Genomic DNA, 12,765 nt, shown 5'->3' with positions numbered 1-12,765 from the left:
CATACTGTCAGATTTCCAATAGAGAGTCTTCTGCGAGCACCACTCCCATAACTTGTAAGATTAGTGTGCGAGTTAAGGACGGAGGCAAGCTTACTAGAGCAGTTAGGGTTTAGCGTTATGACATATTGTTTGATAAAGCCCCGTCGCCCTCCTCTTTCAGGCCTCTATCGGAATATTCCCATTGGCATAACTTCACGAAATCAAGCGGGTATTCTCCCGTGAAAGCTTCAATATCTTCATTATTAAGGGTCGAATTCAATGCATTATGCGATCTCGCTGAATGTACGAGACTACTTGAAAATTACCTTTCAAAACCTTGGTGACCGAAGTGATTCAAATGGAAAAAAAACATCGCCAATGTGAACAATGACGTAGGTTCTAGCAAATTCAATATGGCCATCCTATTTCGCTCATTCCCTCCTTCTCACCAGTTCAAACCCAAATCTCGGCGCTATATCAATCTGCATAAAGCTCACATGACAAGCCACGCGCTGGCACCTTATCTCGACCACGAGACTCTCCGCCTGAGGACAGGAGAAATCCAGGGTTGTGCTATTCGGCTTGGCTGTGAGGTTTAGCACACCGAGCAGCTCTCCGCGCACGGGAAGGCTCGAATACGCTAGGGCGTCATAGTCGAGCTCGTCCATTGTGATAGGGCCATTGGCCGAGGTGGCCGAGGTGGCCGAAGGTGCGACAAGCTGCCAGACTTCAAGTTCTGTTACATCCCCCTTGGTTATGAGATCTTTGGCACGCACGGAGAACTCGGGGGGCGGCCGCCAGGAGAGCGCGCAGACGTTAGTATCCACGTCGGCAGAAGGGATCGGGAAGCGCATGATTGTCGAATCCTTCATTCGCGTCAGCAGGTGCAAACAAAGCGGTAGATACAGCATATGTGGATACATACCTCGACAGTAACGTAGACCTGGACCCCCTGACCCCACACGGCATTCTTCAACTTCCGGCTCACCCGCACAATTTTTTCGGGCCAAGCGTGGTTATAGACCTTGGGAGGGGGCACGAAGTCTGCTACCCGGTCCAATCCCAGCCTAGCGTCATCATAGGGGAGAGCTTTCACATCAGAGTCAGAGAAGGTGTAGGATTGGTACTTTGATAGCGTGGTGGGGAGGAGAGCGACATTGACGGCTGAAAGCAGCGCCAGGGCGAAAGAGAAGTAGAGTATAAGCTTGAGCAGCCGGGAGGGCTTGGATGAAGAATCCGTGGGGAGACTGTCCGAGGCTTCTAACAATGGGGCAGAGTGGTCGTCCTCGGAGATGCGCTTCTCAAGAGATGTGCTGGAAACCTCCCCATCATCGTGTAGCGAAAGGGGGGCATACTGCGAAGTGCTGGGCTTTTCTCTGGAGGAGGACATGTTAAAGCGGGGGTTAAAGAGAACAGAAGAGGGAGCAAAAATAGGAAGAGGGCGTGCTGTGGGTGGGAGCACGTAACCTGAACGCAGGTGATGCTGTCGGTTGGGAGGTAACGGCTCCCAGTGGAGATTAGGACTGCGTAAGACCTAGCATGTCTCGTGTGCCTGCTGCTAGCGCTTGCATCCAATACGGTATTATATAGTAGGGTTGCAGTGCATGATGCGTCAGGAACGAGGCGTTTCATTATCGTGGGCGGGGGCGGGTCGGCCTCATTGACTGCTGGCGACTAGCCATTTTGGGGCAATGGGGCATAATAGGATGGTGAAGATTCCTTCTCTCAGCTAAGAAGGTGGAACCGAAAGGAGCAGTTACTACTAGCCAGACGATTAGACCGTCTGGGCAGGTGATTCGTTTTTTGTCCTCACTCAGCCTCTCTGCACCGCGCTGCGCTTGACCTCTGTCCACCATGTCCTTCTTTCCCACAATCACCATTCTGCTGACCCTCAGCATAATCAGCATCAAAATCAACCTCGCATCCGCCGCGCACGCCGGCTTCCATGTCCAGTTCCCCTGGATGACCCGCGGTCCAAACCCCAAGATCCGGCCAGAGATAGATCGGTATAATCCATTCTGTGGTATGTTCCTCTCTCCTCTATATCTCCCAGTCTAGCAGCAGCGGAGCCTGATACCAAAAAGGCGAGATAATGCATAATCCTCAACAATACTCTCGAAGCTCCCGCAGTTTCCTCTCATTCTGCGGCCATCCGGGAGATCTTGTGACGGCGCTCTATACCCGGAATAGAGCGCCACGAAAGAAAGAGGACTTCTCCTACACCATTCTGCAGGATGTGCCCATAGAGCCATCGGGGCAGCTGTGTGTGAATGTGACGATTCCATTTCAGACCGAAGTCGGCGAGATGGGAGTCATGTACTTCGAGGCGACGGATCCTAAGACAGGGAATGTGGAACATTATGTCAGTTGCGTCCATCTTGCAAATCGCGAAGCTGTAGCTGAATCAACGATAGTGCTCCGACGTCAGGATGGTTGACATAGAGGCTCTTCCTGAGGATCATCCGGCCATGTGCGCGGCTCAAAACGAGACACTGATCCCGATGCCGGATGAGTACCTGTAGACGCATGTTGAAGAGGTGTTACTCGTATTGAACAATCATGTACAGTTTACTTTTAAACGTGGATAGATATATAGACAGGACTAAATACATATACGTGAAGAGAAGACATTCCGCCAACAATGTGCTTGATTTACTCTGTTCATATAGGAATATGCACACAGCTATGTAACAAAACCAGCGAAAAAAAGCGAGCTCAAAATACGCCCAGGCGCGATGGAAGGTGGGCATTTGCGGTCCTCGCCTATAGAGCAAGTCGTAGATATTAGATCCGATCCGTGCAGGACTTCAATCATCCGCAGTCGGGCAGTCTCTAAACGCTCACGACCTCGTCGTCATCGACGGTATACTCGTGGCGCTTATTGAGCGCGATCTCGTCATCGTCCACGGTATACTCGTGGCGCTTAGTGAGCGCGATCTCGTCGTCATCCACGGTATACTCGTGGCGCTTGGTGAGCGCGATCTCGTCATCGTCCACGGTATACTCGTGGCGCTTGGTGAGCGCGATCTCGTCATCGTCCACGGTATACTCGTGGCGCTTAGTGAGCGCGATCTCGTCGTCATCCACGGTATACTCGTGGCGCTTGGTGAGCGCGATCTCGTCATCGTCCACGGTATACTCGTGGCGCTTCTCGATCATATCAGAGAGACCGACATGGCTGACGGACCTTTCAGCGTGGGCCAAGCCAGTGATGGGAACCGCTGCGGCCTGGATAGGGAGGACATTGAAGCTGAGGCTCACGAGGCTGAGCAGGGTGATAGTGCAACGCATTGTTAGAATGTAGTGATGAACGGATGCTTTCCTTGGGAGAGGCGAAGAAGTGGGTCGTTGGCGAGGTGTATGTTGTTAGTGCTCGCTGTTCCTGTGGGACTTTATACGTTTCGAAATTCGCCAGAGAACAAATGGTTTCATTGAGTCTCGAAGTGAGCTCAGATTTCGACCTAAAGTGCGGACTCGGACTCAGACTCAGATCCGATTCTCTTCTAACCGACCTATCCTTGTTAGAATGACCCGAAGGCTAGCTACGCATGTTTTGGATCTAATTGCAATCTATGTAATGCATATCGCGTGATCCGCTCTATACCTCTAAACGGGGAACCTGCTGCATAGTTAGTGTAGAGATAAGCTTACTTTTATCCTTGTTCGGGCTTCGGCTAAGTGCTTAGCGCTTACAGATTAGAGTTGCACCCCCACATGGCCCCCACATGGTTCAAGAAGGGGCCCGGATATCCGTCGGGCCCTCGGACTTTGATTTATTTTAGCGCCACCTGAAGATTCCTTCGCTTCAGACCCCCGCTTGGATGCGCCGTGAAGGCTTACTTCTTCCCTGCCACCTTCCTCTTTGGTCCAAAGCATAATAGTGATATATTCCCTCCAGAGTCATCCATGTGTCTTTCGATGAGGACCTTTCAGTGATGAGTTAGGGTAGTATTCTGTGTGGAGTCACAAATTGCCAAATTGCTCTGCATGGGCTTCAGTCCTTTTTAGCCACCCTTTCTTGAATCCTTCAGTTAAGGGCCATGTTCAATAGAGCATCTCAACCCTTTCATCTCCTCATTCCCCGCTCTTGTGGACCATCCATCATGACATGTAGAGATCTCCAGCATGGAGTGGATACAGCCCTTCATGTGTTAAACACCAATCGCCCGCTCCTGATACTGAACAGAATCCCCGTTACCCTCTTGCTGCCCTCAACAGGCCAAGATGTTCCCTAAGTTCCTGGCGGGCCAATTCCCCGGCCCCTTCCTCGGGCTGCTCGTGGCGTTGAGTATATCCGTCTTCATGAACTTGGGGGTCCTCTTCTACTCGCTCCGCATCATAACGCGCGGAACGCCGCAGGAATACTGTACGTCGTATCCCAGCCTCCAGCTCTCCTCACATCCATAACTAACGCATAGTAGCCTACCTCGCTGGCGACAGGCCTCGGGAGCTTCCCATAAAAGTCCGCACCATCCAAGCTGCCTTCCACGATGATCCCTTGCACTACGGCATGGAAGGCATCACGGCCACGGCGGAATGGAACTCAATCCGTCCTCCCGGCAAGGGCTTTGTATTCTTAGGAGAGGAGCATTTCGCTTTCGGGGTGTCGATGTGGCACCAAATGCACTGCCTGAACCATATACGCGCGGTGCTTGTCAACGGGGACGACGGATCGGATCATACGGCGCATTGCTTTCATTACCTACGACAGAGTATTCTCTGTGCCGCTGATACAACCCTCGAGCCGGGCGGTACGAATATGAAATTGGCTAATGGGGATAAAGTCGCTGCAGGTAGCGAAGCTGTGCATACCTGTCGGGACTGGAGACAGGTGTATGATTGGATGGAGAGCCGGCATAAGGAGTGGACACCGGAAATGTACACGAGATTCAAGGAGTCTAGTTAATGGCATAGTGTACGGAGCATAGAGCTGTAAACATTTTGCATCGTAAGGAACTCGAAACCTGCAGTGTCTTCCAGAGGAGTTTGTGGGAGAGTCCGTGACGTATACTCTCCGCGAATATGTGCGAAGATGCACCAACAGTTCAGCAAGAGTCCATGGCACCTCGCTTCTCGTTTTCTCTATCAAGGACGAGAAGTCAGCCGAGTGAGGGGCCGTGGAGAAACAAGGCGGAGCAGAATCCCTTTTCCGAGTCAGCTAACCCCTCATATGTGTCAGTATCAGTCCAGTTTAGGACCTAATCACTAGACAGACTAGTCAAACTAGTTTACAGTAGTGCTGTAACCATCACTCCTGATCGTCCGCATACTGATAGCACAACGGCCAACTCTGCGTATCAAACACCTTCCTAGGCGCCACGGGCACACTTTGGACGTCAAAGGTCATCTGATGATCTGCATGCGCATCAGGGTCGTAGCGTGGGTCGGTCATATTGTGTGGGGTGAAGGGCATGCCGGAGAAAGCGGCGAAATTAGATGGGTGGTGGCGCTGCCACTATACAAATTTATGTCAGTAGCGTTGACAACCACTGCAGCAAGCCTGTTAAGCGAGAAAGTAGCATGGGTTTCAAGGGGCGCACCTTACTCCACAACCGGTCAAGTTGGACATGATGCAGCCAAAAGAGCGGGTCATTAGGCGTGAAGCTGATTGCCATGCCCTGGCAATCACCCTCCGGTAAGGCCTTCGGGCAGTCTCCCGCCAAGTCGCCGCCAACGAAATTGTGTACATGGTTGTGCAGCAGTGTCATTGCGCGCTGGAATCGGAAGAAGTCGCCCGTGGTTTGCTCAGTCGCGTTGCGCACAAAGGCCGGGCCGAGGGTGCGGTTTTGAGGCAGCTCATTGGGGTACCAGCCGGTTATGAGCGTCAAATTCCTCCGCAGCGGGTGCGGAATCGGCCAGGCAAGCTCGAACTTCCCCGTGGATGCGGCAAAAGCTCCCGTGGTGACGGTACAGTCCGCCTGGGGGGAGGAATTGCAATCACCGGTTCCACCGAGCCCGTACTCCGGGGAGTCCTCGAACACGGGCGAGCCGAACAGGTCTGCGTGATCGCGCGACCAGTCCCAGTATGGCGTTGGCCCACTGTAGCCGCAATTGTGGCGGAGGGAGGTGTCGAATAGATAAGTGAACCAGCGGTCTGGGTTCCTGTCAGCACGCGCTCGGGGAAGGGCAAGGAGGATGGACGGAAGTTGGGAACGCACGCCACGGTAAAAAGTAGGCATTCCTATGTGCGCTGTGATCCACTGATGCGTGCGAGTACGAGAAGTCGTCGTAGAGGCTCCTCTTCCCCTTCAGCACGGTCTTGTCCTTCGTCAAGGAAAGCCGTTCGTGTCGTATACTCGCCAAACACTACTCAATGTAAGTAACGTGGTACATTACTTAAAGTATAGGAATGATGTCGCGCACCTTGACTGCTCCCACCCACTCAGCTTTCTCCCTATTCGTCAATGTCCGCCATTCTTTGCGTGTCAGTAGCTTGCTACACTTTTGTGGTTGGCCCTCATTCAATGCGTGCCCACATGCAAGGACACAGAGAACGCAGAGGAACAGAATTGAACAGCCCATCGCTATTATTTCGGCCAGAAAAGGGAATAGAGAGGGGAAGGGCGTGGAGAGCAGGTCACGATAAGAAGGTTAGTAGCAGGGTTTAATAATCGCAGTCGGCTGCTCAGCATGCTCTTGATTGGGCCGCTACTGCGCTATTGATACCTGTCTCAACTTCTCAAGATTTAGAGCAGTTTAAGTAGTCCAAATTAACTATGTATAGTAATTACGGAGCTACGGAGTACTTGAAGCCCAATACTACCTAACAGGCATTGGCCCCCGATTTGCTCTAGTGCCACAGACGTCTTAATGAATGATTTAATAGATTATCCATGATACTATCTAGTCCTGCTACGGGCTTCCGTTTGTGCTACAACTATCCTCGTCCATACCTATCTGTCTCAGAGGCATAACGATCACGATGCATATCTCGACCTACCTCTCCCGCTCCCTTTATATACTCCTTTGCGTTGCCGTACCCCTTTACCTCGGGATCCGTGGCTCCGACTCGTCATTCGGCACTGATTTTCTCTTCTCTTCCCTTTCTGAGCGCGCCAAAGCTCTTCACGTCGCTCTCACCTCCCCGCTTGCCGCCCATTCAGCACCAAACCACGAAGCACCCTTCCAAGCTTCCGTTGAGCCCGAGAACCCCGTGCGTGCGCCCGGAGAGGGGAGAGGGAAACGATACCCCTCCGTTCTGGCTGGACTGGCGCACTGCATCAACTCCTTCGAGCAGTATCCGTTTCTTGCCGAGCAAGTACTCCAGCGAAAGTATGCGCGATATTCCAAGCAGACGCCCGCGCAGATGGCGATAAGCAAGAAGCTCGGCTATCCTGCACACTTCGAGAAGGCCAGGGGAGGAATCGAAGCGAACGCACAGTTCTCGGAAAAGATTGCGCAGATTGCGAGGGAGAAATATGACATCGGCCCGCTATCGCTAAATGACAATGAAGACGCGGAATTTGGCGTTATAGACTCGGCGTTTTCGCTTCTTTCGCGAGACTGGAGCACGCAAGGCGCGAAGGAGAGACAGGCCGTGTTTCCGCCTATTCTATCTGCGCTTGGGCAACATTTCGGCGGAACCGGGGGAGGGAGCAAGGTCCTTGTACCCGGAAGCGGTATGGGCAGGCTGGCGAGCGATCTCGCAGATATCGGTGTGTCCATCCAACTTCACTGAATTCAAGGCAAGGCCTCATATCGGCGTTAGGGTACAACGTGACGGCAAACGAGCTAGACTACGGCTCCATCCTGGCCTACCACCTACTAACAAGCCATACGAGCTCGCTCCATCAGCACACCTTCCAGCCTTTTGTCACTAAATGGACCCATCAGGCCGACCCCTCCTCGCGCTACTCTGCCATAACGGTGCCGGACCACTGGCCAAACAAGACCGTCAAGCTTGTCGAGGGTGACTTCTTAGAGATGTTTCCCAGTGACGGTGAGTTTGATGCGGTCGTCACGCTCTTCTTCATCGACATATCTAAGAGCGTGATTGACTTCCTGAGCAACATACATCGGCTGCTGAAACCCGGTGGGATTTGGATTAACTTAGGGCGTACGTTACCGTCAGGGCTCTCCTTTCCGGGGACACTAAAATTCATGGTTTTCTTGAGACTTGTGCATCGATGAACTCGGGCTGACGTGTATATACCCAGCACTGAAATGGGGCACCCATACCGCTCTCCAGCTCTCCGCGGAAGAAGTGCTCCAGCTGGCAGATCTGCTCGGATTCGACGTGGACCATACGTCAAGGAAAAGTATCGACAGCTTGTACGTCGAGCAGCCGGAGACGTTGCTGAAGTTTACTTATGGTGAGTGCCTGCTGTTTCCTTGTGAGGAGTAAGGAGAGAGGACATTTGCTGATGAGATGGCCAGTTACGCAGTTCTGGTCCGCGACAAAGAGGGGGTAGAACGGTACAACCACTAAGGTTGCTTCTACCTATCTTGCGCTTTTTCATAGCCAGCATTTAAAGAGATGGATATTTAAATAAAAAATATTAACATTCGAAACTGTTGGTACTGAATTTTGCTACTCCTTCTCGTTCAGACTAATTAAATCTCAGTCATGATCACCCCAGAGACTAAAATTCCCTAATGCATTTGAAATTCAATCGATGGATCAAGCTGTGCAATGATCAAATTATGCGATTCATCTATAGAAGAAGTTGAAGACAATAATAAACAGTCTATGTAGGTTTTTATCAGATCGCTTCTGGCTTGGAGTTGAGATTCGACGCACGCCACTCTTCTGCTTTAAACCTTGGTCATTGGGTTCCATCCACCCATTTGAACACGGGAAACGATAAAGCTCACAGCACCAAGAGCCATCATAGCACCGGATAGGCCAATGAGGCCGCCCCAGTTGCCAGTGTTGTCGGCTACGGCGCCACTAACAGGAATTCCAACCAACGCCCTAGAAATCGATCAGTAATGCTTTCCCACCACTCGACACTTGATCACTTACCCGAATGCAAGACAGAGACAGGCAATGCCAAACTTGACACCGAGATTAGCCACCTGGCCATCTACCAAGGCGACAACACAAGGTGATAGTAGACTGGTGTATCCACCAGAGACAAATCCGTAAAATAAGGAGAAGAAGATGACGCCGCCATTTGTAGGGAAGTAATAGACAGGAAGCCAGATAACGAGCATTGCAATGGCGGAAAGGGTGCTGACTAGGGCCATGACATTGAATTGGCCAATATAGTCAGATAGAAATCCTGGTAGAATACGTCCAATCATGGACCCGGCGTTGATCATGGCGAGTGTATATTGAGCTAGATCCTGCTTCATACCCTGTTCCACAGCAATGCTTGGTAGGTAGTCGAAAGGGACTAGGAGGGAAAATGTACAGCAGAAGACACCAATACAGAAAGCTATCCATGGACCAAGATTGTGACGCATGCCAGGAACTTTACCAGCAGGCTGATCAGCGGCTGGGGTTGTTGGACCTTCAACGGAGCATGATACACCTAGATCGTCTGCGTCAATGTTTTCATCGGGGTTTGGGGATGCTAAGGATGGACTGGTGCTTGCTTCCTTTTCTCTGAGCCGCTTCGGAGGATATGGCCCCTCGCAACATATCAAACCAGTGATCATGCACACACCAACCACTAGTGTAGACCAGTGGATTGCTGTTTTGAAGCCATAACTATCGATCAAGCGAGAGACCATTATAGGGAAAATAAGTCCACCAAAACTGCTCCCAGCACTTGCCAGGCCCACGGCAAGTCCACGTTTTGTTGAGAACCATTGAGTGACACAAATAACAGCAGGAAGAGTTGTACCAGAGCAGGCAAGACCAAAGGCAACCCCTTGGCAGAGAACAACCTGCCAGTAGGTTTTGCGGAGACTGAGTAGACCGAGAGATATAATTCCCAAGGCAACGAACGGGGCCACCACAGGACGAGTACCGTAGCGGTCTACAAGAGCACCGACAGGTATACCAACGCCAAAAATGAGAAAGACAGCGATGGTTGCGATCCAACCTAGCTGAGAAGCTGAGTATTCTGGCAGCATGACCTGCTTGTAGTATAGAGTGAAAACACCGCATCTTTAATATCGTATAGTCAGATATTGTAGTCATAATAATACATTTGCTCTTTTGTATTGATCAAGATAATCTGGGGTTCGGTGCTCACGCTGTAACATAGCCATACGACGAGGTCTGCAATAGGAACGAACCAAATACAGTTCGCCAGGCCTTCCACCCTCCATTCGGCGGCTCGAATTCGACCTTGCTCACAGGAGCCATTTTGGCGATAATTGAAGAGTTAATTGGGAGTTTCCGAGGAAGTCACTGGAACATCTCTTAATGGGAATGAACCGGGGATATCCTATGGTGCTTATAAGAAGGCTTCCTCGTACTAAAACATGGCCCAAAAAGGTAAGTCTCCAGGTCCGCGGACTTAACAGAAGGCTACATAACCTGATTGCTGCGTCCCTGTACTTCGTACATACGAATGGAGACTCGGATCTAGTATGAAGCCCCACTTTATTCGAAATGACCAATCATATCCATTTACCCTATATAATTAGCCTCAAATGTGGGTCTCGTACGAGGGCGGCCGAGCGGGCCCGCTTGGTCCGTCGGCCGTCAAGCAAATTACTTCCCCCTGCATCCATGTCAATGACTCAGTTACGGCTAGTCCTAACTTGTATGTATGAGAATTTATATGATTGAAGGTAGATTATCTTGACATATTAAGTGATATAGTCACTTTCTTTCTAACGGCAAAGCCCTAGACTACTCAACTATTCACAAGGATGGAGAGAAAGCCCGTTCAAACTACCTTTGTACATCAAAGGATTCGTCGGGCCACTCTCTTGTGAGCTTTGCCGATCTAAGAAGCTCCGTTGTGACCGTCAAAAACCTTGTGCAAATTGTGTCAGCAACGCAAAAAACATGTGTCTATAGTAGTCAGGCTGACACGAAGCGTGTGAGAAACACGCCACATACTTCTACTCAGCAAAGCGTGGCCGCCTTGCCGAGCGGTGCATATGGTATAGAAGCAAAGGCAATTGTCTGCCACGACTCCTCTGCCAACGTCCCAGAGCTGGTTGCACGCATCAAAATCCTAGAGGAATCTGTACTCCACCATAGCAAAAAAAGCACTTCAGCAGCACATCGTATGACTACCTCACTCAACACCTTGACATCCGCAAATCCTGCGGTACGTATACTCATTTTCAATTTAAGACATGCTTAGCCACCACGACCATGTCGGCTTCCATCGCTCGGATCAGATTGGCGGAAATATGCGAAGAAGCCTTGAATCAGCTCCCATTCAATGGGTTCGATTCCAGCGAGCCGGACTACGGTACTATCTTGGCTTTAGACGCAAATTTTCAAGACTACCTGCAAAATCTTCCATCTTTTTTCCCGCTTCAGCCGGAAAGAGCTCAGGATACTCAGTTCAGTTCGCAAGGGCATCCCTATCTCTTTTGGCAGAGACTAATCCTCCATTTCTCCGCCCACACCCGCTTATGTTGGTTGCATCGGCGCTTCCACTTGGAGAGTTCGGTAAACAACCGGTATGCATATTCACGGAAGGCAGGCATACGCTCCGCTCGAATGGTACTCAAGTTACGGCGCCTCATGGACGACGCAGGCCCCTTGGTGAGCATCAATCCTTCTCATTTATGGTCGATCATGCAACACGTCTTCCATGCGGCCATTATTTTAGCCAGTGACTTCTCTCTCTACCCAACCGGCTGCTACTAGACAACACGAAGTCTTGACGGCTTGTCGCACACTGGAGTAGTCCGTGCCAGATGTCGACGGCACTCACAGGGTCAAAAGCTCCGAGCTACTCTGAAAGAGCGCAAGCTCAATACAACTTCGTTGATCTCAAAAGACCTCGTGTCAGGAGGCTTGATTCCAACAGAAGTCAACAGCACACTGTTGCAAATTAAGTCGGAGCCTAGCTCAGTCTCGAGCAATAGTGAAGAGCTTTCTACATTGCCTCTGGATATACTGTGGTCTGAGTTTTTTCATGCGCCTCCTGAGATGGACCTGGGATTTGTGGACATCTCTGTTAGATGATATTGGCGGAACTATTAGTGTAGAGCCCCTTTGGGGGGACATGGGACGGATTCGAGCAAAATATCTAAATCTTTGTCTTAGCTTCTCCTTCACTACCTACATCTAGTTATAGTGGTCAATGTCAAGATTCGGATCTCGTATCCGTATGTTCTAGTGAGCTCTAGCTATATAGGGATTGAAGTGTTGTGTTCATTTTTCCTTCTATAGTCAGTATTTATGTCGCACTTGAACTCTCACTCTTTCTCCTTATTACACCTGAAAGCCCTCTTCAGATCAAACACATCCGTTTCAATTACCTGCCAAAGAGCAATTTGACTTGACCCGAAGCGACTTGAAAGCTTGACTTTCAGGGCTGGAATCTGACACTCTACGAATTGATTTACGGGTCCTCTCCTCATGGAAGAGGAAGCTTGCATAGGATTCTTGTCTTGTTAGAAATTCTAACATTAGTCTTGGGGTGGCCTCAAAGTTTGCTTATGGAGTTCTGCTCTTGTTATCGCATTTTCTACTACGCGTTTACATATGATAGGTTCAATAATTTTCTTTTCCTGCTGTTTCCGTTGTACTTTTTGTCCTGCCATATGATGGAAGCAGTACTCGTCGTAAACACCAGTTGTGATTATCGCCGTCCGCTGTGATGATAGAATCGTCTGCTAGTGACTAGTTTCAGGTCAGAATATACCAGTGGGTCTATACAAGTCTAGCATAGGGCATGAAGAGTGGGGGCCAAATCACGG

The 12,765-nt window shown here is 50.4% G+C and overlaps 7 protein-coding genes across 7 annotated transcripts; 3 read left to right on the top strand and 4 right to left on the bottom strand.

Annotated features, from left to right (window-relative positions):
• Window positions 1-410: 410 nt before the first annotated feature.
• On the bottom strand, window positions 411-1,369 carry N7473_008230 (uncharacterized protein; the record flags this gene model as incomplete). The annotated part of the gene is made up of 2 exons (XM_057154170.1): window positions 411-845; window positions 905-1,369. The coding sequence occupies 2 exons, from the start codon at window positions 1,367-1,369 to the stop codon at window positions 411-413; spliced, it is 900 nt and encodes a 299-aa protein (XP_057008508.1).
• A 464-nt stretch (window positions 1,370-1,833) lies between these two features.
• On the top strand, window positions 1,834-2,501 carry N7473_008229 (uncharacterized protein; the record flags this gene model as incomplete). Its single annotated transcript, XM_057154169.1, has 3 exons — window positions 1,834-2,002; window positions 2,064-2,341; window positions 2,394-2,501. 3 exons carry the CDS (start codon window positions 1,834-1,836, stop codon window positions 2,499-2,501), a joined length of 555 nt encoding a protein of 184 aa, XP_057008507.1.
• Window positions 2,502-2,811: 310 nt separating this feature from the next.
• Window positions 2,812-3,270, bottom strand: N7473_008228 (uncharacterized protein; the record flags this gene model as incomplete). Its single annotated transcript, XM_057154168.1, has 1 exon — window positions 2,812-3,270. The coding sequence occupies one exon, from the start codon at window positions 3,268-3,270 to the stop codon at window positions 2,812-2,814; it is 459 nt and encodes a 152-aa protein (XP_057008506.1).
• Window positions 3,271-4,203: 933 nt separating this feature from the next.
• Window positions 4,204-4,885, top strand: N7473_008227 (uncharacterized protein; the record flags this gene model as incomplete). The annotated part of the gene is made up of 2 exons (XM_057154167.1): window positions 4,204-4,345; window positions 4,398-4,885. 2 exons carry the CDS (start codon window positions 4,204-4,206, stop codon window positions 4,883-4,885), a joined length of 630 nt encoding a protein of 209 aa, XP_057008505.1.
• A 342-nt stretch (window positions 4,886-5,227) lies between these two features.
• N7473_008226 (tyrosinase family protein) lies at window positions 5,228-6,158 on the bottom strand (the record flags this gene model as incomplete). Its single annotated transcript, XM_057154166.1, has 2 exons — window positions 5,228-5,434; window positions 5,520-6,158. 2 exons carry the CDS (start codon window positions 6,156-6,158, stop codon window positions 5,228-5,230), a joined length of 846 nt encoding a protein of 281 aa, XP_057008504.1.
• A 743-nt stretch (window positions 6,159-6,901) lies between these two features.
• N7473_008225 (methyltransferase-like protein) lies at window positions 6,902-8,323 on the top strand (the record flags this gene model as incomplete). Its single annotated transcript, XM_057154165.1, has 3 exons — window positions 6,902-7,634; window positions 7,688-8,035; window positions 8,136-8,323. 3 exons carry the CDS (start codon window positions 6,902-6,904, stop codon window positions 8,321-8,323), a joined length of 1,269 nt encoding a protein of 422 aa, XP_057008503.1.
• Window positions 8,324-8,733: 410 nt separating this feature from the next.
• On the bottom strand, window positions 8,734-10,237 carry N7473_008224 (uncharacterized protein; the record flags this gene model as incomplete). Its single annotated transcript, XM_057154164.1, has 3 exons — window positions 8,734-8,893; window positions 8,945-10,036; window positions 10,125-10,237. The coding sequence occupies 3 exons, from the start codon at window positions 10,235-10,237 to the stop codon at window positions 8,734-8,736; spliced, it is 1,365 nt and encodes a 454-aa protein (XP_057008502.1).
• Window positions 10,238-12,765: the final 2,528 nt, after the last annotated feature.

The sequence above is a fragment of the Penicillium subrubescens genome (assembly GCF_028828155.1).
Source record: "Penicillium subrubescens strain IBT 31985 chromosome Unknown utg000005l_segment0_segment0, whole genome shotgun sequence".
Taxonomy (NCBI): Eukaryota; Fungi; Ascomycota; class Eurotiomycetes; order Eurotiales; family Aspergillaceae; genus Penicillium; species Penicillium subrubescens.
The sequence above is the reverse complement of the archived record's forward strand: the minus strand, read 5'-3'. Positions and strand labels throughout refer to the sequence as shown.